General features: G+C 53.9%; 3 protein-coding genes across 18 annotated transcripts in view; 1 reads left to right on the top strand and 2 right to left on the bottom strand.

The window, feature by feature from the left end:
* Positions 1 to 425: 425 nt before the first annotated feature.
* DDIT4 (DNA damage inducible transcript 4) lies at positions 426 to 1,616 on the bottom strand. Its single transcript, XM_015866474.2, has 2 exons — positions 1,481 to 1,616; positions 426 to 1,396 (listed from the first exon to the last, which is right to left on the bottom strand). The coding sequence occupies exons 1-2, from the start codon at positions 1,575 to 1,577 to the stop codon at positions 915 to 917; spliced, it is 579 nt and encodes a 192-aa protein (XP_015721960.1). The 5' UTR covers positions 1,578 to 1,616; the 3' UTR covers positions 426 to 914.
* Positions 1,617 to 5,017: 3,401 nt separating this feature from the next.
* ANAPC16 (anaphase promoting complex subunit 16) lies at positions 5,018 to 12,296 on the bottom strand. Its single transcript, XM_015866439.2, has 4 exons — positions 12,168 to 12,296; positions 10,483 to 10,640; positions 7,472 to 7,546; positions 5,018 to 5,658 (listed from the first exon to the last, which is right to left on the bottom strand). The coding sequence occupies exons 1-4, from the start codon at positions 12,221 to 12,223 to the stop codon at positions 5,543 to 5,545; spliced, it is 405 nt and encodes a 134-aa protein (XP_015721925.1). The 5' UTR covers positions 12,224 to 12,296; the 3' UTR covers positions 5,018 to 5,542.
* The window catches only part of ASCC1 (activating signal cointegrator 1 complex subunit 1), a 27,917-nt gene continuing 18,235 nt past the window's right edge, over positions 11,964 to 21,645 (top strand). The window contains exons 1-6 of one of the 16 annotated variants that reach the window (XM_015866430.2): positions 12,153 to 12,171; positions 12,605 to 12,674; positions 13,488 to 13,622; positions 14,549 to 14,648; positions 15,450 to 15,547; positions 16,884 to 17,062. In XM_015866430.2, coding sequence (XP_015721916.1) covers positions 13,514 to 13,622; positions 14,549 to 14,648; positions 15,450 to 15,547; positions 16,884 to 17,062 — 486 coding nt within the window. In that variant the 5' untranslated portion in view covers positions 12,153 to 12,171; positions 12,605 to 12,674; positions 13,488 to 13,513. The other 15 variants (XM_015866425.2, XM_015866427.2, XM_015866426.2 and 12 more) reach the window with 15 other exon arrangements.

The raw sequence follows: 21,645 nt of genomic DNA, 5'->3' as shown, positions 1-21,645 counted from the left end.
GTGCCTGCCTTAATTACACTTTAGTGAAAGCCTTTTTTCTGAGCTGTTTTAACTGCTAATTGCAGGCTGCTCTAATTGCACTCATTGGTGTGGATTCAAGCAGGCTCAGGAGCACGCGTGGAAGAGGGCACAGCCTGGGTGGGTCCACACACACAGTATCTCCCCCCCCCCCCCCCAATACCAGACTCTCCTGCTGCTCCCCCAAAGCCCGGCCCCTTCCCAATGGCTGTGGGCAATGGTGCACCTGGGTGGCTCAGGGGCTGAGTCAGCCCTGCCTGAGTCACAGCCCCGTGCCCCGCACCGAGGTGTGCTGCAATTCCCACCACCCCGAGGCCCCCACAGGATGTGGGGCACCAGGGGGATTGCTGCCCATGGAGGAGGTGCTTGTATCATCCCCTCCCAAAGCCCAAACAGACACAGACAGGTATCGATGAGTCAAATTTTATTAGAAAAGTAAAAAAAAGACACAATTGCATAGGAAGTCTCGCACTTGAACATCAAGTGTATGAGTGTAACTGTAATCAATGAAGCGCACGGGCTGTACCGAGGGGTCCCGCCCTCCATCCCGTGCCATTCACACACCAGGTTTCTCTTCTCCCCGTGACAAAAACACGCCATTTCGGACCCGCTGCCGCACAATGACCCGGAGTGCAGCTGCCAGGTGTCAGCAGTGGGTTCCTTGTGACCCGGGCTCAGCTCAGTCCCACACACACACACACGCTCCCTCCCCCACAGACCCCATTGATTACAATCATGGTTACAAAAACAGAACGGGGAGGCCGCCCGCCCCCCTCAGCCCCGCTGCCCAGCACAGGGCACGGCCACCAGCTCCTCCCGGCCCGCAACCACAGCCCGGGGCTCCCCGGTACAGCGGGCACCGCGGGCGGCCCCGCTCGCAGCCGGTCGGGCTCCCGTCAGCACTCCTCCACCAGCAGCTGCTCCGAGCTGTACAGCTTCTTCTTCATCACCCTGAAGCCCGTGCTCAGCTTCATGGCCTGCCCGAACGCGGGGCTGAGCGCCGGCGCCGAGGCGAGGAGCCCCTGGATCTTGGGCCAGAGCCGGGAGTCCAGGCGCAGCACCAGTGTCAGCTGGAAGGTGGGCACCACGGCGGGGTCGGCGGCGATGCGGCCCAGCTCGTGGCAGTCCTTGCCGTGCTCCACGCACAGGTCGAGCAGGGCGCCCCGCAGCCCGCACGGTTCGCTGCAGGCCATGCGCAGCAGCTCGCTCCGCAGCTGCTCGGCCAGCCGGGCCGGCATCAGGAGCCGCGAGCGGCGGCGGGAGCCCAGCGGGGCGCTGCCCAGCGCGGCCTGCAGCAGCTCCAGCAGCCGGGCGCTCAGCAGCTCGTCCTCGGGGTCGTGCAGCAGCTCCAGGTCCGGCAGGGAGCTCAGCTCGGGCTCTGCGGGGACAGACGGCTCAGCTCGGGCTGACATTCACCCCCCGCGTGCCCACCCCCCTTCCCGCAGCTCCGCACCCCGCTCACCTCCCTCCGAGCCGGAGGCGCTGCCCACCGACTCGCAGTCGGAGCTCTCCATACCGCCCCGCTGTCCGCCCGCCAGCCGCTCCCACAGCCCGGGCATGGCCGCGCCCCGCCGCCCCTCGCTCTGACCCGCCGCCCGTCGGACCGCCCGCTTATATAGAGTCGGCGCGAACCGCCACGCCCCCTCCTGGCGGCGCCAGCCAATGGCAGCGCGGGGCACGTCCGCGGCGTCTCTCCTGCCCGGTGACAGCGGGCGGACACGCCCCCGCGGCCTCTCGGCTCCGCTCGGCTCCGTGTGGCCGCGGGCTGCGCTCAGCGGGGATGTGCGTGCCGGGACGGGACCCGGGGCTTGTGCCCAGCTGAGCCGCTGTGCGAGCAGTGCCCAGCTGCGGGGCTCAGAGCGGGCGGGGAGCAACGAGGGGCTGCGATGGAGCACGAGAAAGAATAAAGGGACGGGGTCAGCGGGGCCACAGCTTGCGGAAATAATGCCGTACTGAAACGCGGCCGTGCAGGGCCGGGATGTGCTGTGCAGTGCAGTGCTGTGCTGTGCTATGCAGTGCTGTGCAGTGCAGTGCTGAGCTGTGCAGTGCTGTGCAGTGCTGTGCTGTGCAGTGCTGTGCTGTGCAGTGCTGTGCCAGTGCTGTGGCAGTGCTTGCGTGCAGTGCAGTGCTTGTGCAGATGCTGTGCAGTTGCCTGTGCTGTGCAGTTGCTGGTTGCAGTTGCTGTGCTGTTGCAGTGCTGTTTGCTGTGCTGTCTGTTGCCAGTGCTGTGCAGTTGCAGTTTGCTGATGCAGTGCTGTGCTGTGCAGTGCTGTGCGTGCCTGTGGCAGTGTGTTGCAGTGCAGTGGCCAGTGCTGTGCAGTGCTGTGCAGTTGCCTGTGCTGTCAGTGCTGGTGCAGTGCCTGTGCTGTGCAGTGCTGTGCTGTGCAGTGCAGTGCTGTGCTGTGCTGTGCTGTGCAGTGCTGTGCAGTGCAGTGCAGTGCTGTGCAGTGCTGTGCAGTGCTGTGCTGTGCAGTGCTGTGCTGTGCAGTGCTGTGCTGTGCTGTGCTGTGCAGTGCTGTGCAGTGCTGTGCTGGGCAGTGCTGTGCTGTGCTGTGCTGTGCAGTGTTTGTTCCCTTGGCAGAACAGGTCGCTGTGTGCCCGCACAGCCTCGAATGCTTCGTGCACCGACATGCGCTCCGCTCCTCTCCGTATCGTTTGGCCGCTCCGCTCCGTGCCGTGCTGCAGGGGGAGCAGCCAAGGGGCGGGGGCTGTTTGTGCTCGGACTGATGGACACGCTGTTCCCGGCTGCGCCCCGGGGACACCCCCCTGCCCCCGCCCTCCCTCCCTCCCTCCGAGACGCGCTGTGCTCCATCGCGCTGCGGCGCCTCTTGGAGGGGCCGGGGCTGGGGGCGGCGCAGCGGGGTCTCACCCGGCGCTATAGCGCATGGCCGCACAGGGGTCACGGCTGTGCCCCAGGGGACCTGTCAGCTGTGCCAGACCTCACGCTCGCCCCCATTAGCCGCTCTACGTGCGTTATTCCCACGTACACAGTTCGCACAGCGATGGGGGAGGGGCCGCACGGACCGGGAGCCCGTTTGGGGGCGAGGAGATTAAAGGGGGCAGCGGCGCATCCACACACACCCCATGGTGCTGTGCCGCCGGGCGAGGAGTGCGGACCGGGGCCGGACGGGACGTGCCCGGTGTTTGCCCGGTGTGTGTGTGTGTGTGTGTGTGTGTGTGTGTGTGTATGTGCCCCCTGTGTGTGTGTGTGTGTGTGTATGTGCCCNGTGTGTGCCCCCTGTGTGTGTGTGTGTGTGTGAAAATCCGACACTGTGTGTGTGTGTGTGTGTGTGTGCCCACTGTGTGTGTGTGTGTGTGTGTGTGCCCTGTGTGTGTGTGCCCTGTATTTGTGTGCCCGCTGTTCGCCCCGTGGCTGCCAGCCCCACATCCCCGTTCGTGGTTGTGGCCCATCGCGTTCCTTGGCTGGGCGCTGGGCCCGGTGCCGTCCCGGTACATGGCGTTCTGCCGCCGGCACCCACAGGAAAACCATCGAGCGGCCTGAACGGGACTCTTTGTTCGGGCTTTTTTTCTCTCCTTTCCCCGCCTCAACTTGATCCGCAGCCCCGCCGCTCCCTTCCCCCTCCGCTCGTCGCAGTCACGGCGGTGCCGCTCACGGGGCGGCCGATCCCCCCGGCCGTGCGGTGATGGTGCGGGCTGTGAGCGCCCCGCGGCTGCACCAGGAGGAAACGGGGCGCTCGGAGCAGAGGGCAGAGGGGCTTTGAGCCCCGCAGCGCTCCGCCGCGTTACATCCAGTGTTTACCGGGCCGAGGAGGGGCGGCCCGATGTGTTTGTGCGTTTGTCATACTGTACACCGTGAACTTTTCACTTCCTCTGAACCGCTGTCACACACGCGTCTATTTTGGTGCCGTGCACATACAAACACACCATGTACGGCAGGGGGTTGGGGTTGTTCCCTGCTCTGCTTGTTCCAGCTCAAGCCCGACAAACCGGCTGAAAAACAAGGACGGGAGGGGGGGGCTCGGCGGGGCTCAGCCCCAGCGGGCACCGAGATGGTGAGAGCCGGGCAGTGCCGCCCTTGTGCCGTGGTGCCCCCATAGCCACGGTGGTGGCAAAGCTTCACTGTGTGCAATGAGAGCCAAAGGTTTATTTCTGATGGTGGCACACAGGGTGGGTGAGAGGCAGGCAGAGGACAGCCGTGTTTTCAGCACCTTTGGCCACAGTGGGTTTATGCAGCTGGGGTAAAGCAGCGTTCAGGTAAGAGGAGGAGATGTGATGGGGGCAGGGCCGCTGCCTGCACACGCATCCCAGTGCCCGGCACACAGGAGCTGGCTCTGTGCTGCTCCCCACCACGTCCTGCACTGTGAGGGTGCTCCCACCGCCTGCAATCTCAGCCCCTCTCTCCAGGTGATGAAGAGTTGGCTCCGATACCAGAACTCCTTCATAAACAGAAGCAAATGCAAAACACGGCCCCGTGCTTTTCCCCTTTGGTTTTTGTTACCACAGATCGCTGGCAAAACTGCTGAACTGAGTCCAGATTCAATGGCGTCTCAGTCTCAATCCAGATGTGGCTGGACTGAGGCCGCTGGGTTAAAAGGGAAAAAATCAGCTGGGAAGTCAGATAATGAAGATGGAAAAACTGGGCAGCCGGATTGTGAGGTTGTTCAGCACTGAGCCCATCCCCCTGCTGGCGAGCACGGCGTTAAGGCTCCAATGGAAAATGAACATGTTGAGATGGTTATGGCAGAAAGCAGAAAGCCAGTTCTCCTTAAGAACGGAGCTGAGGTACAAATGAAAAACAAGATGATTAAAATGCACGGATTGGAAGCGGGATTAAGATCTGATTTAAGTCAATCCACTTCTGAGCATGAAGCAGGCGGCCTTTGTTTTCCTTCTCTCTGAGGATGTTTTTGATTGTACTTAGTTTACCATTACAGCAGCCGAGGTGCCTCAGAGCTCCATTAAACCTCGTTCCCACCTCAGCAGCTGACTGCTCCTTTCATCACACCCTGCCCCCACACCAAGCGGTGAAGAGCAATGGTTTCAAAGGCAGAATTATTTTATTATCACAGAGCACTTTAACACGTAATAAGGAGGAGAAGGGTTTCAGTGTATTCAGGGTACAGCTTCTGCGTTAAAGAGGGATGTGCCACCAGCACCGTGCAGACAAAAGGGAAACAGTGCTGGGAAGAAAAGGGTTTCAGCAATGCAGGAGGCAGCGCTGGACACAGCCCTGCAGGATGGGGCTCACCCTGTCAGCTCCTCGAAGAAAGGAGCCTTGCTGGCAGAGCCTGGCAGTGCCCAGCAGAGGCCGGGCTGGAGTGGCACAGACACACACTTCCCAGGCAGGAGATAACCTGGGTCAGCACACAGGAGGTAAATGACAGGCCAACTTACTGGGCTGCTTCCCCTGCCACTCGGCTTTACGTCCCCCCTTCTTTCTTTCTTTCTTTCAGCCCAATCCCGCTGACACAGCTGTAAATACCCTGATAGATGGTGGTGTATTTTGAAGCTGGGCCAGAGAGCTCCTTCCTTCTGCTCTCCGGCAGCAGGGATCCAGACGTGCTCAGCCCGAGGAGGGAGTGAATCCCAGCAGCTGCTCTATTGGCTTGTACCTCCACTCATCTGCCTCCAGCTCCTCCACCAGACCGGCCAGTTTTTCCATCCGCGCAACTTGTTGATCTGCAAGAAGTTCAAAGGTAACCCTGCTTTGCAACGACACTGCAATTAAACCTTGCAATTAGATGTAAATTCCCAGCTGTCAGTGGGGAGCAGAGCAAAGAACTGACCTCACCAAAAGCTGATTTGAATGCAAACCCACCATGTGCACATGGAGATTGGACCTCACCTGATCACACAAGGAAGCAAAAGGGCCAGGCTTTATTGCTTGGGCAGTGCTCAATCTGTCTGCTACACATCCCTGCACTAGCCACAATAGTTCAAGTCGTAACAGAGGAACATGAGGACAGTGAGCGTATGGAGGCACAAACAGCCCCGAGTTCTTTTCTTTAGCATAAACATTTACGGTGCAAAAGAACAGAGTTTAGAGAAAGCCTGGCCTGCATAGGGCAGGGCTGGGTGCAGCACAAGGAGCTCCTCCTGCCAATGACGGTCCTTGGAGAAGAACCTGGCTGAGTGCAGCAGCAATGCAGTGCAATCACAGCGTGCTAACACACAGCAGATCTGGGAGGAGAGGCAGGTTGCCTCCCCGGGGCTCCCTGGGACAACTTGTTCCCCTCAGCTTTATTTCAAGCCAGTTGTGCGCTTGGCACGCAGACTCCATTTTCAATTAAACGAGCTGCAGTGGTACGGAGATGAGAATAGCCCTTCTGCTCTTGGCTGCACTGCAAGTTTCAGAGCTTGGCAGCCTCTTGGAAAAAAAAAAAAGGGCCTGTCGGGAGCCAAGTCGCTAGCAAAAGGCTTAGCTTAAATGTGCACAGTTTGTGCTGACTGCAGCCACAGAGGCTGGGTGCTTTTAAAAGCGCCTGTTCTCACTCCACCTCCTGCAACTCGGTATTTTGGGAGCCATCAAACAAACACACACAACGATGACCTCGATCTTATTTTGAGCCATTCCCCTTTCCTTCAGGGAGGCAACCAGCACTCCACAAACCAGTTCCAAAAGCTGCTGCTCGTTGGGGTGCTGGTGCACTGGTAGTTACAGGCGCAGGAGAGTTGGGGCTGTGGAAACAATGGCTCCAAAGTTCAGCTTTGCTTTGCAGCCCAGAAACACGGGATCACGGCCTCACAAGCCGCTGCACACCCTGAGAACTCCTCCTGGCAGCCATCAAACTGCAGGACAGGAAACCTCTCCGGTCTGAGACAACACATGGAAGTGCCCATTCTAGCTGATGAGAGGTGGAGCCCAGAAAGGATGTGACCCTCGAGAAACAGATGGGCTGTGGTGCTGAGCTCTGCCCGGCACCCTGAGAATGAAGCCGTGCAGACGAGCCCATCCTTCGGTTATCAGCACCTGGGCCACAGCACAGACCCCGGGAGGGAAACAAAAGCTCACGCAAGACTCTCAGGGAGGGACAGAGCACGGTCAGCCCCACAGCTCACTGCACACACTTACAGAGTGCACATCCTCTCCCAGACACCTCTGGGAACCTCGCTTGACCCTGGCAGGGCTATGAAGGCTCAGCAGGGAAACAAAGGCAGCCAGTGACTTGCCTGAGGCCAAAGAGGCAGCAGTGCAGGGCCACCAGCAGGTCGTGGGCGTTTCCTGCCCCGAGCCTCCTCTCCTGGCCTCACCTCCTGTGAAGGTGCACAGGGTGATGGAAAAACAAGCTGCAAGAGGCACGGCCTATTCCCACCCAGGCTGTGTGGGTTCCCTTTGCTTTGCATAGGGCTTGCAAAAGGACTCGCTGGTAGCCTGACTTGGCATTAATTCACAAACTTAAAAGGCTATGCTGCTTTTTTGTGGTTGGCACCCTAGAATATGTCAGCCCCCATCTTCCCTGATCAGCGTACAGCTAAAACATAATGTGCTTACCGTGTTTCACTTGCTTTAATGTAGATGCAACCTGATAGCTGAAGACAGACTCGCAGAGAAATCTTTCCGAGCCATCTGTAAATAGAAAAAGGGAGGTGGTTTCATCTGTTCTGAGAGCTCTATGACGGAGCAGCCCTAACCAAGCACTGTGGCCAATATATTGTTATATTTGAGCTGTGGGTTTCCCCATCTGTCTGGTTTCAATGCTTTCTCTTGCAGTGAGTGTGCGGCGCTTTGGTTTCTAGGCCTTGCAGTCAAATCCTACCAAGGGTTTCAATTGGAGCACAGGCAGGTGGCTGTACTACCTGGGAGCCGTCGCTTCCGAGCCCATATTGCCAGCTGGGTGGGAAGCAACCGCTGCTACAGCGGTGTCAGCAGGTCTGGTCCACCCAGCCCACGCTTCCTTCCTGGGGAGCTTCCTGGGGTGTGAGGGGCAAGTGAGGGTGGGGACAGAGCCGCCCCAGGAAGCCTCGTGCAGCCAAGCAGAGCAGGAGGCAGCTCTGCTCCCTTGGAACCGCTGCCACGAGGAGCTGCACTCACAGGCACGAGGATGGCACGCGGCTGTGCGAGGTGTGTGAGAGGCAGACAGCCCCGCAGGGAGCTCGCTACAGCCCAGCTGCTGCCATTCACATGAAGCAGCACTGCTATGCTGCTCGGGCACCAACTATGGGAGCCCTGTGGCTCGAGGCCATGGCTGCAGCCGCTGGGCTCCACGCACACAGTGATGACACTCGCAGCCAGAGAGGACACGTGGAAGATGTGTTACAGAAGCAAATTCAAAGCTTTCCCTTTGTTTTTATGTTTAACACCAAAAAGCCAGCAACTCAATCTCGTACATGGCAGCAGCTCAGCCGCACCAGCTGTGAAGTGCACTGATGCCTCCTTGCTTGAATAAAACCATACTGGGTTTGGAAGACAAAGGAGAATGGCCAGGAACGGCCATTCAGGAAGGATTTCCATCAGGCTGGAAAACCCCCTCTGGTGCAAAACGGCTCCTTGGAAGGAGCCTGTGTTGGCTCACGGCAGGAGGCCACGACCCTTCTGCAGGCTGCTGAAACCCAGCACTTGTCCTCATGACCAGCAGCAGATCCAGCAAGCTGCACACACCTGATGGAAACTGCAAAGAGCTGCGTTACTTGAGCCTGCACCTCCCTCGGGCATGTGGAGGATCACACTCTGCCATGGCATTTTGTTTTCAAGTCAGTTGAGTAACTGCCAGAGTGCTGTCAGGTTGGCACAGGGGTTTTGCTTTCAGTAAGGCTGCAAATCCACAAACACTGTTACATTCCCCCCATCGAGTAATTTTAGGCTGTTTTTAAATAGAAGCTAAGCTAAGCAGAAGCTAGCAAATATTATGACAGCTTCTGATTCCCTCGGGGCTCAGACACTTGTGTCCTTATAACGCTGTATGATTTCCCATGGGCACAGAGCATAACCATGCGTAAGGGATTTCAAATAACGTGCGTCTTACAAGCTGAATCAGTAAATTGATTGTGCGGGATCTGAGAAGTAAAGCAACCTGGTGTACAGAGCTAACTGTGTGCCAAGGACTAACATGGCTTATGGCACTTCCTTTTCCAAAAAGGACTGATTTAACAACAAGCGAGTTAGTTACAGCGGCAATAAAAATCAGTCAGCGGGGATTTTTGAGGGGGAAACTGGTCCACAGGTACCAACTGCCTGAACAAGGTATGAGTGTGATCACCTGTTATCTCAGAGTGAAGAAGCTAAAGCTTCCTGCAACAGGGAGAGTGTACAGTTGCTGCTGCCACCCAAAATGGGTTGGTCAGCCCAAAGTAAAATCAAGCACATGCCACATGCTGTAAAGATGAGGAAGAGCAGCAGCTTCAAGGCTGAGGGGACTGACGGACCCCAGGCACCAGGCCTGGACAAGCTGCTGGCATGTACAACATGGCCCTGGGTGAGAAGGAAGAATCGGGCTGCACCATGATCGCAATATCCTATCTTCCAAGCTCTGGAAATACTATGTTAATGCTGTGCCACTTCCAAACATAACCAGTGCTGCTCAAACACTCTCATTACCTCTGTGGGAGACAACTGCCTTCCCTCTCCTCTGATTCCCCATTTGCCTCCAGCCCAGCCACCCAGCCTGAGCAGCTCAGAGGAAGAACAGTTGCCTGTCTATTTGCTAACATGAAGTGCTTCATTATTTTAATTTGTTTTGAGGACTCATTAAATTCTATGAACAGCTCCTTAGTCATAATTACTTCAATAGACTGGCATATGGACTCTAACGTGTAATAAAAACAACGATTACAACACAGAGCTCAGTTCCCAGCTGCCCTGTGCTGCCATGTCATGCCCATACCTAGGGAACCCCCGGCACGTCTGAGCCACGGGACCAAGTCCAGCTACTATGGCTCTGTAGAACACCGGGGGGAATGTGCTCAGCATCCAGGAGTCAGAAGAGAGGTCTAGTCCCGATGTGCTGCTGAATTAGTGCCATACAGAGGAGGCACGCCTCCAGCTAGGTCAAGGGTCCTTATCGTCCCTCTGTGCTGCTCACGCACTCTGCAGCAAGGTCTCGGCTCGGGTTAAGAGCCAAAACAAGCCTTGCATTTCCTGGCTAGCAGGGACACAGGCTGCATTCTGTACTAGCCCAGTCCAATCTAACCCCAGAACTTCTTTTGCCAAGAAAAATACTCCTGCCTCAGCTATCTTTACAGTAATTCCTGTTGGACTTCAAAGGATCGGCTAACAATGAGCAATTAATGCTGTCATGTTCCCTTTCAGGTGGATCACTTCCTTGTCTGAAGCACTGTCACGGACTTAAAACTGAGGTGACTGCAAGAAAAGTCACTTCCTCGCAAGCTACTGGAGGCAGGGAGAGCTGGAGCCACGAGGCAGGCCATGGGAAAAGGCACTAAGACTGAGCCTGGCCCTGGAGCTTCCTTCCTCCCTCTGGCTTCTGCCAGCCCAAGTCTGAGAGGGCCCTGGGGTCCCACGCTTGTGGGGAAGGAGGAGGTGCAGAAGTCAGGCAGCGCAATCACCTTCCAGCATCTCCCCGGCTCCCTTGGGGTAGGTGAAGAGGGCCTTTCGGGGTGGTGCCAGGTCCGAGACGCTGAAACCGGATCCTGTCACAGAGCTGCCACTGACTCCGCCGGCTGAAGAGGATGAGGAGGAGGCGGCCATTTCACCCCGTCCCAGCCTGCAGCCATGGAAGGGAAGCAGAGCATAATTAGGAGGGGCTCTCACTGGCAAAGTTTCTCACTTCTGGGCTAAGACATCAGTGTTAATGGGTACAAATAGGGCTGGGAGCCTCGTCCCACACACCCAGAGGGGCAGGAAGCTGGCCACAGGGTGCATGCCCCGGCCTGCGCACATCCGCCCTGGCTGCACCGCTGGAGTTCCCCAGCACATCACAGCGGCAGGGCACGCAGCCAGGCACGCCTGTCACGGCCGACTCCAGAGCCAGCTGCTGAGAACGGCTGCGGCTTTGCACCCTGCTCAGCCGCGGGCAGCTGTCACACCCCACGGCAGCACCACCAAACGGTGGGCAGCCCTCGGGCCGACCCTCGTGGCGAAGGGCCTGGGAATGTGGCAGGGTGGCTGCAGCGTGTAAAAATAACCTGGTGCAGGTCGCTGACCCAGCTCCGCAGGCCGTCAGCTGCTTGGCTCTGCTCCCGCTCCTGAGAGCCATAAAAAGACTCTTTATTTTGGCCTCGTTTCCAGGAGCACGAACATAGAAACAGCCCCGCTCCCTCATAAAACCTGGAAGCCCACGGGACTGCCAGTTCCCCTGCACATCCTGCGTGTAGCCACACCGCGCCTGGCTGCAGCAACAGCGCCCTGCCTTGCATCAGCTGCTTTGCATCAGCTGCCTTCACACCGTGCCCTGGCCCTACAACAGTGGTAAATGAGAATCTGCCTGTACAGCACAAGGCTGGATGCTGCTTGCCTGGCTTCTCCTCAGTCTTTGTAGAGCGACTGTTTGTGTCGATGTTTAACACTTGTCAAACACCCCCTCGAAGCACAGAAGCTGCTGCTGGGCTTTTCTAAGCGACAAGGCTCGCTGCTCCAGCGCTTCCCTCTCCATTTCAGGTGTTTCTGTTCAGCACTTTTTGGCAGGCTCTTTCATGTATCACTGAATCACACAGCACCCTTTTACACTATATAGTTGGTGCCCTATTACATTGGGTAGTTGGAAGAGATCTTGCACTGTGAGACCAGACACACACAGCAGCATTCACCCACAGAGCAGTGGTCAGGCTCTGGAACAGGCTGCCCTGGGAGGTTGTGGATGCCCCGTCCTTGGAGGTGTTCAAGACCAGGTTGGACGGGGCCCTGTGCAACCTGATCTAGTAAAGGTGTATGTTTGGTGGCCCTGCCAGGCAGGGGGTTGGAACTACATGATCCTTGAGGTCCCTTCCAACCCGGCTCGCTCTGTGACTCTCCAATTCCCCGCCCGCCATTTTGTGTGCGTGCCGCGCTTTCCCGCCCCGTTCGCACACAGCCGCCCACACCCAGCGCCCTTTATTGCGCCTGCGCCAAGCGCTCCCTCACACAGCTCCCCCCCGTTCCCACGCATGCGTCCCGCCAAGGCCCCTCCCCGGCTTCCGTAGCGAGCCGCTTCTCGGTGAGTGCGGCCGTGTGGGCCGCTGGGCTGTGCCCGGTGTTTGCCCGCCCTGTGCCCGCCGTCCCGCTGCCCGCCCTGCTCCTCCCGCTCCGCTCTCACCTGGGTGCTCGCACCGCTTGGCGCAGGCGGCGCGCGTGATCGCGCTCGCGGTGCATGCTGGGCCGGGAGGGCGGGCGGGAGCGCGCTGCGCGCGGCCGAGATCGACTTCCGTTGGGGGGGGGCGGTAACCATGGAGACGGGGGTGTCGTGGAGCGGGGAGGGGGGTTGGAGCGCGGCCTCCATCGGGAGCGGGCCCTGCGCCTTGCGGCCGGCAGGTGCCGTGCTAGTGCACACTGACACTACGGCGCAGGGCGGCCTGCTAATGGGGCTCCCTTAGAGCTGCTCCACATGAACGTTGTAGTGACGTGTGTAGGTCCGAGGGCTGACCGACCTGCTGCTGTATGGCAGCGTGTTCTCTATGCTAGTCATCCCACATCTCCCCGTAATACCTCCAGGATCCCCTGCCTTTGTCTCAAACTCGCTGTATCTTTCCACAGGGAATCTTGTGTTTTTTTTGTGGGGAAAAAGCACCGTGTAAGCTGTGAGGAACACGAGGGGTGTGCTGAGGTGATGCAGGAATGCTCTGTGGGGCTTACATGCTTTTTAACGTGTTAGTATCTTCAGGAGCTCGAGTGCCTGGTGTCCTGTAGCAGGGCAGCTCAGCTTTCCTCAATTGAAATAACAAAGGGCTCCACAGAAGGGCAGCACAGCTGTGAGCTGGAACACATGGGAGTGGCTGAAGGAATTGGGATGGGTCAGTGTGGAAAAGTGAGGAGACCTGAAGGGAGGCTGTGGTGAGATGATGGAGGCTGTGGTGAGATGATGGAGGCTGTGGTGAGATGATGGAGGCTGTGGTGAGATGATGGAGGCTGTGGTGAGNGGCTGTGGTGAGATGATGGAGGCTGTGGTGAGATGATGGAGGCTGTGGTGAGATGATGGAGGCTGTGGTGAGATGATGGAGGCTGTGGTGAGATGGAGGTTGGCCCCTGCTCCCAGTTAACAGCAGGAGGGTGAGAGGTGGTGGTCTAAGGTTGTTCCAGAGGATGGTCAGGTAGGGAGTTAGGACACAGTTCTTCTCAGCATGGTGGTGTGTAGGCACGGGCTGCCTGGGGAGGTTGGGGGAGTCGCTGCTCCTGGAGGTGCTGCAGAGCTGTGAAGATGTGGTACTGGGGGACGTGGGCGGTGGTTTGGTGATTGAAGGAGATGACCTTAGTGGTCTTTTCCAACTGTGGTGATTCTATGCAAAAGGACAATGGGAAATGTGCTAGGGTGGTTGGGCCACGGCCCTTGCGGAGCTTCTGAATGCTGGCAGGGTTTGAGGAGCTCAGGGATATCCCTCAGGGCTCGCCTGTCCTCACACAGCTGCCTGTATTTTTGCAGCTCGCTGTCCTTGCAAGAGCAGCGTGATGGATGTCCTACGGCCCACCCTGATCAGCATTGGTGGGCGAGTGTACAGGAAGAACATCGTTCAAGAGCAGGTCCAGCAGCAAGAGGAAGAGGAGGACTTCTACACAGGTGTGTGGCACAGGGGATCACTGCAGTAGCACGGGGACAGAGCTGACACTTCACATCACCTCTGCTGTCTGTGTGCATCAAGGCCTGTCTGTATGGTGGGATGAGATGTGAAAAGCAGAAAAAAACACTTTGTGTTGGTCATCAGAAGGGTGATCTCTGTGACCACAGAGTGGATGTAGCCCTAATTAGCAAGTATGTAGTAGGTTTGGGTGTTGATCATTTTTGTCAGATCTGAATGATCCTCTAGTAACTAAAATAAAAAAAAGCCGTGCTTTGGCTCTGTAGATCTATTTTTCATGGGTTCTGCTTTGCTTTATGTTGTCTTTCTGCCCTCATGCTTGTTGTAGTTCTGTGTGAGTTGTAGGCAGAGAAATGTCCCTTTGTTATCTTTCAGAGAGAATTGTGGCCATGGTGTTTCTCCTTTCCACCCTGACTTTCAGTGCATCAAACAAAGCAGTTATAAGCTGCCTGCTACCCAGATCCACCCACGTATGTGTGGGGAAGCACAGAGAGCCCCCTCCAACCTCTTTCTGGAAAGCGTATTTGATTTTTAACAGGCACAAATCTCTGGGCCCTTGAACTAAAACTATCCTCACCTTTTATTTTTATTCTTCTGTGACTTGTAAATTTCTGCTCCGGTGTCTCATTGTGCTGTTGGACAGCAGTGCAAAACTCGGAGGAGGGCATTCCCAGCAGGCTGTTGCACAAATTGCAGCCAGGATAAAGGCAGGACTCGTGAGTACAGGCTCTGTGTGCCTCCCAGCCAGGCAGATTTGGAAGCAGTCGTTATGTTTTTTTGAAGCTGGTACAAGGTGAAATAAAAAGCAGTTAGTTGCAGCAGAGAGAAGTCAGTCTGTTGCTTTCTTTGACCTCAGGGGAAGGCTGTGAGGCTGTTTTCCTACATGTAGCACTGCTTTTCCTGGTAGGGCCCAGTGACTGTGCGGATGAACCATGCGACGCCTTTGTGGTGGAAGAGACTGAGAAGGGCTTCCAGTGCAGAGTGGCGGTTCCCAGCCCCTTCTACAAGTGAGCTTACGGGGTTCTGGTTTCTGTGAGTTGCCTTTGACTGGGGAAGCTTTTCTATGTAGGATATCTTTTGGACGGGGTCAGGATAAGCACCAGATCTCTGAAACATATTCTGTTTTGTGTCTGTCCTGCTTTTGGGAGAGGAAAATTGTCAGTGCCTTTCTAATGCAGTTGTGCCACGCTTGACTCCTAGCCTTTGCTGTGGCAGAGACAGCAGGTGGTGCTTTCTGGCTGGTAGGAGAGTGTTTGAGCATCTCTTCCCTTGAACATGAAAGTGTCAGCGAGGGTGGAAGAAAGGGAGAAAGAACTGGGGGGAGCAGCCTGCCAGAGGGATTTGTGAAAGCTTTGAGAGAAAGCACACACACCTGGAACCGACTGTTGACTCAGATCTGATGTTCACTGGGAAGCCTGCCACGTTCAAAGCTTTATCCAGTTAGTTTTGACAGTTTCATGGGTTAAATAGTTTTACTGAACTGTAGAGAAGGCATTCTTTTGTGTTTTGGATGCTGGCAAATAACTACCTTGAGCAACACACCAACCGGAAAGTGTCGTTAGCTCTTCATGTGGGGAAAAGTGATAACATGGATGGTAATGCCACAGCTGAAGCAAGTTGTGGGCCCCTGCCTGTCACCCCTTGGCCAAAGGCTGATGGCAGCCACAGAGATGCTTTCTGAGCTGGATGCGTGCATCCCTCTGGCATGGGCATGTCAAGTGTCAGGAGAGCCTTTGAGGCTGCTGGGGTCTGGTCCCTGATGGGGAGTGGTCCAGCAACACTGTGCTGTTTTGCTGTTATGCCTCCAGGTACATAATAGGGAAGAAAGGAGAAACCAAGAAGAGACTAGAAACAGAGACTCGAACCTCAATCAGCATTCCCAAGCCTGGAGTGGAGGGAGAAATTGGTAAGTGTTCCTTCACTGGTTCTTCCACAGTTTGAGCAAGGAGGAGGAATAAGAGGTGTTTTCCTTCAACTCCTGCTTCTGGCCCTGACTCTCTTTATAGCCCTGGGAAAATCACCTCCCATTTCTCTTGAGCTTTTTTGCCTCGACTGTAAGCCTCTATAAAGCAGAGTTAAGAATCTTGAGGGGGGGGGAAAATTCCCTTTTAAGCCTATGAATACTCTCACTGAAGTCTTCTTAAATACAAATGACTGCCCTGTGAACCTTGGGCCTGACTGTGCTTTTTTGTTTTAATTATTCCCATATCCATTAATTATTAGGACTTGCAGTATACATCTAAAAAAAAGTGTTGTGTTGTCTGCTTAGACGTGAAAGAAACTTCATAACATTCTTTAATACAAGCAGTGTTTTGATGATGTTGCTGCCTCCCTGATGCTGTTAGTTGATCCTCAGAGTGAGAGCAGGCAATACTTGTACCGTATGTTCCTTCTCATCACTTACAGCGACTTAACAAGACAGGAGGTGTTGTTCACCGGGTTTCTGCCTAAGTGGGAATCCAGAGGGCTCTTGCTGTGTGGCGTAGAGTTACGTTCACGACAGGGCACGGAGGATTAGGTGACAGGGGACCCAGCTGTCGTACTGTGCAGGAATGTGGTGGCACTTCTCAGTAAGTGGGTCTTGACTTTTTCCTAAGAACTGTTAGGAAGGCTGAGAGATGTTGAAAACATGTAATAATAGGAAGCCAAGAAAATCTCGCTCTTTGCAGTTCTTTCCTTTCAAGCTCAAGTGTGCTCTATTTGGTGCATACACAACCAACACAGGCCATCCTGATCTTCTGTAGATTTCCTTTTTCACTTTGACTAAGGAGGCTGCTTTTGTGAAAACATGAAATAATGCTCTAGAAATCTGAAGAGCCACTGAAGTGAGTGACTCTTTGCTATTGTTTTTTAGACACACAGAGATGGCTTTCTTGTGAGCAGAGAGAGATTTTTGATGGCACCATCCTGCCTTTGTGGAAGGAAGTACTGCCGTGCCAGGCATTCTAAGTCAAGCAGAGAGCCTGGCAAGGTTTCTCCGTGCATGGCTGGGAGTTTTAATTCCTGTCACTTCAATGAGCTAAGGGATAACTGTAGAGAGCTGCTTTTGTGCAGGTTTTTCTAATTCCTTCTTGGCAGCTCCTGGATGAAATGTTCTTACCTTCACAAGATCCACCAATATCGAGTGGATAAGTATAATGCAAAATCACGATCCATTTATTTACTGTTTATTTTGCACAAGTGTCAGCAGTCTCGCTGAAGCATCGTGTGAACCAGACAGGTGTCATTTTGTTTCCCTGCAGTGATTACAGGACAGCAGCGCGGTGGTGTCATCTCGGCCCGGACACGCATCGATGTTCTTCTCGACAGCTTCCGTAAGAAGCAGCCCTTCACGCACTTCCTGTCCTTCGCTCTCAACCAGCCCGTCATCCAGGAGAAGTTCCTGCAATTCAAGGAGGAGGTGCTGGAGAAATGTTCACAGGTAGGAATCCATGCGGGAGCTCCAGCTGGAGAAAACCCCTTCAGCAGTGTCTCATTCACCGGGGGAGGCTTTTGCCCTTTACCTCAGAGGCCTTATTCTTTGCCTCCTTTCCTAGCAACGTATTTCTAACAGGCCTTTTGCTGAAGTTGGTGGCTCTGCTGTGAGTTTCTTGGGAAACCTTTTGGAATGCAGAACGGCTTAGTTAATTTGCAGTAAAATGTGTTGTTCTCCTTTGAGATTTTCCTAGGTGGGATGATATCCTGAAATTCAAACAAGGGTTGTTTCTTCTGGGGCTTTTTGATTTCAATAGGAAAGCTTCTGAATAACGCCACAGACCTTTATACATTTTATATGATTTCATGTAACTGTGAAACTAGGGAGCGACTCACAAGTTTGCTGCTGCTTCTATTTCACTTTTCTTTTGGTTACTGACAGTGAATGAGGATGGGTGTCAGGAAATGACTCGGTAGCACACGCCATCCTGCTAATCTAATCACTTCCCTTCCTCCCCGTGAGAGCCGTGCTGACAGTCCCTCCTACTTGCCTTCAGATCTGAGAGCACCGAGAGCAGCAGGAAATAGCTATGCGTAATGAAAATAGGGATGGGATGAAGTGAAAGTAGAGCATTCCCCGTTGTATTTTAGTCTGCTTCTGCTTTGACAGAAATGGTATCTCAGTGCATAGGGCCAGCCTGGAAAGAGAGAATGGTGTTATTAAATTGCTGCGTCCTCTGAGTCTGCTCGGAGGACATCTCTAGGCAAGAAGAATGAGTTTCCCTTTGCAGCAGCTGAAGGTTAGATTGCATGCATGCAGCAGGGTTTGTGGGCTGGTATTTTTACTGTTACATCCGTTGCTCCTGCTTATGTCTTTCAAAGGGAAAAGCGTAACCTTCCTAATTGCACAGTTGAAGAAGTATGGTTTCCTGTGTGTTTATGCCTTGTGTGTGAATTACCTGATGTCTGGGGATGATTTTTCATGGTTGCTTGTACACTAATTGTCTCATCTCTAACAGCAGAGCTGGGCTGGCTTTGCGGTCTTGTTTCTCCAGGCAATTCTGATTTAAGTCCCTCTTCTCCACCCAGCTTCTTATTTCTCTGACATTTTAGGAGGTTTCTATCACTCAGATTTCCACCTAATGTCAAGTACAACTGGTATTGGCCGATAGATACAGGAGCTGGCAAGGAGTGCAGTGCTGCGAGCACCTATTCCTCAGTCTAGGAGGATATCACTGTCTCGATCTTCAGTCCTACAATCCAGCATTAACTACTCTTGTGTTAAACCTTCCATTTATTAAATAAAAGCCCTAAAGACGGGGAAATGGAAACAGCAGACTGAGGGCAAAACGAGCCAGCCCTTGAGCTGGTGTCAGTGGTCGCCTGGCTCCCCCTGTTGGTTGTTCCAGTCTTTGTGGGGGTCACTGAGTTAAGGGAGAGAGGCATCTTTTGGGGGAACTGTTCATTTCAGCGTGGACTCTGGCAGTGTCTCTGCTCATGCCTTGGGCCCTGGACTAAGACCACTGTATTCAGCCTGGTGTTTTTCTTGCCCTTTGTCCCTTGCCAAAGGGGCATATGGCTGCTACAGTTCTTTGCTTGATCTCCATATATATATATCAAATAAATTTGGCCCTGTGCTGCTTGCAGCCTTGAACCCTGCTTATCTGATCTTCTGCCTCTGGTTGTCTGCCAGCAGGTCTTGTCTCTCTTCCTGTGTAGAGCAAAACCTTGCTTGGTTCTGGCTTATTGGCTGCTCAGTATACTGCAAATCTTTTCAGTGCAACATCTCTATGATGCAGCCTCTTCTATTCATCTGCAACTAATGCCATTATCCACACCCTCATCCTGTGTCTTTATTCCTGCCCCATGTAGGCCCCACCTGAGCTTGCTCCTCTCCTTGCAAAACATGCATTGTTCTTGCCTGCTGCCTTGGTTGCATCTGTGCAGCCCTCCATCATCCCAGCCTCTGCTGGTGATCTGCCTTGTTCTCCACACCTCTCCTAATCTACCCCTGTGGTATGATTGGTCTCCTGCTCACTCTTAACTATCAGTTTGCATCGTACCACTGCCTGCCATCCACTTGGAAATGTTTCCATAAATTTATCCCGGTGCTTTCCCAGCGTTGTCAGTCACAGTCCAAAGGAGCTGTCTGGGAACATCTGCAAACCTTCCTGTGCCTGCATGTCCTCCATGGCTGCAGAAGCTCAGGTTTGGTCAGAGAAGTGCTGAGACCATTTGCTTGAGATGAAACTGACCTTGTCCTCTTTGACCTTCTGTTTCTTCTGCAGCCTCTTCCTGCTGTGTCTGGACAGCACAGCATCATCAAAACCCTGCTCAGTGGTTAGGGAACCTGCAGGCTGGAACCACTGTCTGGAGCTTTGCTCAGAACCAGCACCCAGATGTGACTCCTCCTCATTCCAGCAGCAGCACTCAAGACATCCTCTCTGCATTTTGCTGCTGCTGAGTCATCTGGGCACCTTTGGGAATCTCCCCAGGCAGTGGCAGCTGGGGCTGCCCTGCAATAGGGCTCTCCACGCAGTGTGGGTGCAGGGTGCCCTGATCTGGGAGTGCAGGGTTGTGCTGGCTCTGCTCAGTGCCCCAGGAGGCTTGAAATATACAAATCAGTCAGAGGCAGGTATTTGGAGGTTTGCATATGGATAGCCAAGGAATACACAGTGCTTTATTTTTCTTCACTTCCTTCTCCTGGTATTAGCAAAAAGACTCCTAGATATATTGCTGCCTGTTAGTTCAGGAGTATATTGCAGCCCTCTATGTCTCTCAATCACTCTGCAGCCGGTAATGCCACTCTAATACCACTTTATCTCACAGCGGGGTCTGCTAGAAAGCACATCAGTAATGAAAAACAGTAATTCAAAACTGTGCCTCACAGAGCAATAAGAGAGCTTATAGATTTGTCCAAAGCGACGGGATTTCTCAGGATACTTAGAGATGTCTGAATAGATTTCAGGGACACGAGTGTCGAGCTTCTCTTCCTGTTGCAATTTGCTGGTGCAAAGCATTGCAGCGTTAGGTAGACTCCGGTCTTGGATGAACCTCACTAATAGTGGCAAGGAAGGGGAAGCCCGTGGGGTGTGCATGTGAGGGTTTCTTCTGGCTGTTGAGCATTTGTGCGGGACTTTTCTCTCTGAAGCAGTTGGCATGACAACCATTCATTTATATTTTACAGCATAGGATTATGTTGGTGGGTATATGCTTTCTAACTCGATTTTTTTGTCCTCAAGACTTTCTGTGAGACAAACCTTGTGTTGAGGTACAGAGCACTTTGGGTGTCATTTGTGCTATGGAATTGGCAGGGCAGCCAGCTGGTGAAGTAGAGCTGAGGGGAGACTGTTTTGAGGCTGATTTAGTGTAGAGATAACGAGGTGGCTCACCTGGCCTGGGACCTCAGTGGTGTGGTGCAGTGGGAACTCAGGCTGTCTGGGTGACCTTGGGAGTCTCCTAGCACAGCCGTGTTGGTGTTGGAGTGAGGAGGATTGAAGCATTTGTTACAGGTGAGTAAGGGAAGAGGTTTAGGTTCAGCAGTGAAATTGCTATGAAAAATCATGGTTGGGCTTTCAGAGCTGTGCAAATGCAGCATTTTCAGTCTTAACAGGCTGCAGATGTAGCATGGAAGAGAAATGGGATTTCTGTAATAAATGCCAACCTGTAAATATCAAACGTTGTTAATGAGGTATCACATCTCACAGTGGAAGGGACAGAAAATGGGAGGGGTTTTTCAGCCTGCAGTTCTTCAGTCAGTTCAGGAAATGCTGTTTTTCTGGCTCGCTCCTTTGTTTGTGGGTTGGGGTGGGAGAGGGCATGGAGCTGGCATGCAGTATCCTGCTATTAGGGGAAAAACAGAAAGCTGTCTGCAAATATTGGGAGCTCATAAGACAGCAGAAAGGATGCAGCCAGGGAGGAAGAGCTAAGCAGTGTGATCCTTTGCCTTGTCACGCAGAGGCTCTGCTTTGCTCTTTAGTTTCCATGCTAAAGTCTCTTAGATTTATAGGAACAATGTGCTCAGACTTCGCAAAGAGGTGAAGGCTCCTAATAAAACTCACTTTCATGTTCCATCCAAGGGAGGAGAGCAAAGGTAGAGGTCTAAGCAGTGAGAGGGGGATCTAATAATAAGGAAAAAAAAAAAACAAAAAAACTAAGGAATTTTTAAAGGTACATGCATGGAAATGAGTTGTGTTTTGTGACCATGACAAGTCAGTGTCTGAGAGTGGCGTGAGCTAAAATGGGCAATCTCACACAGATGATGCATACAGGGAATGCTCTTCTTACCTCTCAGTGCATCCTTAGGTGGTTTGAGTGGTGAATTTTTGAGAGACACAGTAGGGTCTGTTTTATGTGTTTGTAGGGATTTGCTGGCAGATACAAACACACAGCTTTCATATTCCCCTGTCAAATACAGGGGATTTCCTGCTGCTTGTCCTCACCACTCTGGTGCTGTGCTTTCCATTCTGCTCATTGCTGTGCACGTGCTATAAAAAGTGCTCACCTTCCACAACCCAGGGAAGGAAACTGGTGCTGGAGGAGCTTGTCACCACAAGGCACTCGGGGAGTGTGCCTTGGAATCACGGAATC

This window comes from Coturnix japonica, chromosome 6 (genome assembly GCF_001577835.2).
Source record: "Coturnix japonica isolate 7356 chromosome 6, Coturnix japonica 2.1, whole genome shotgun sequence".
In the NCBI taxonomy this organism is placed as follows: Eukaryota; Metazoa; Chordata; class Aves; order Galliformes; family Phasianidae; genus Coturnix; species Coturnix japonica.
This window is presented reverse-complemented; position numbering and strand designations above follow the sequence as displayed.

Excerpts from the sequence above, each read along its gene's own strand:
- ANAPC16 (XM_015866439.2), bottom strand. The coding sequence starts at position 12,223 with ATGCACCGCGAGCGCGATCACGCGCGCCGCCTGCGCCAAGCGGTGCGA. Across the intron at positions 7,547-10,482 it reads AGCCGGGGAGATGCTGGAAG|ATGGCTCGGAAAGATTTCTC; the intron begins GTGATTGCGCTG and ends TTCTATTTACAG. Across the intron at positions 5,659-7,471 it reads ATTAAAGCAAGTGAAACACG|ATCAACAAGTTGCGCGGATG; the intron begins GTAAGCACATTA and ends AACTTCTTGCAG.
- DDIT4 (XM_015866474.2), bottom strand. The coding sequence starts at position 1,577 with ATGCCCGGGCTGTGGGAGCGGCTGGCGGGCGGACAGCGGGGCGGTATG. Across the intron at positions 1,397-1,480 it reads CGCCTCCGGCTCGGAGGGAG|AGCCCGAGCTGAGCTCCCTG; the intron begins GTGAGCGGGGTG and ends CTGTCCCCGCAG.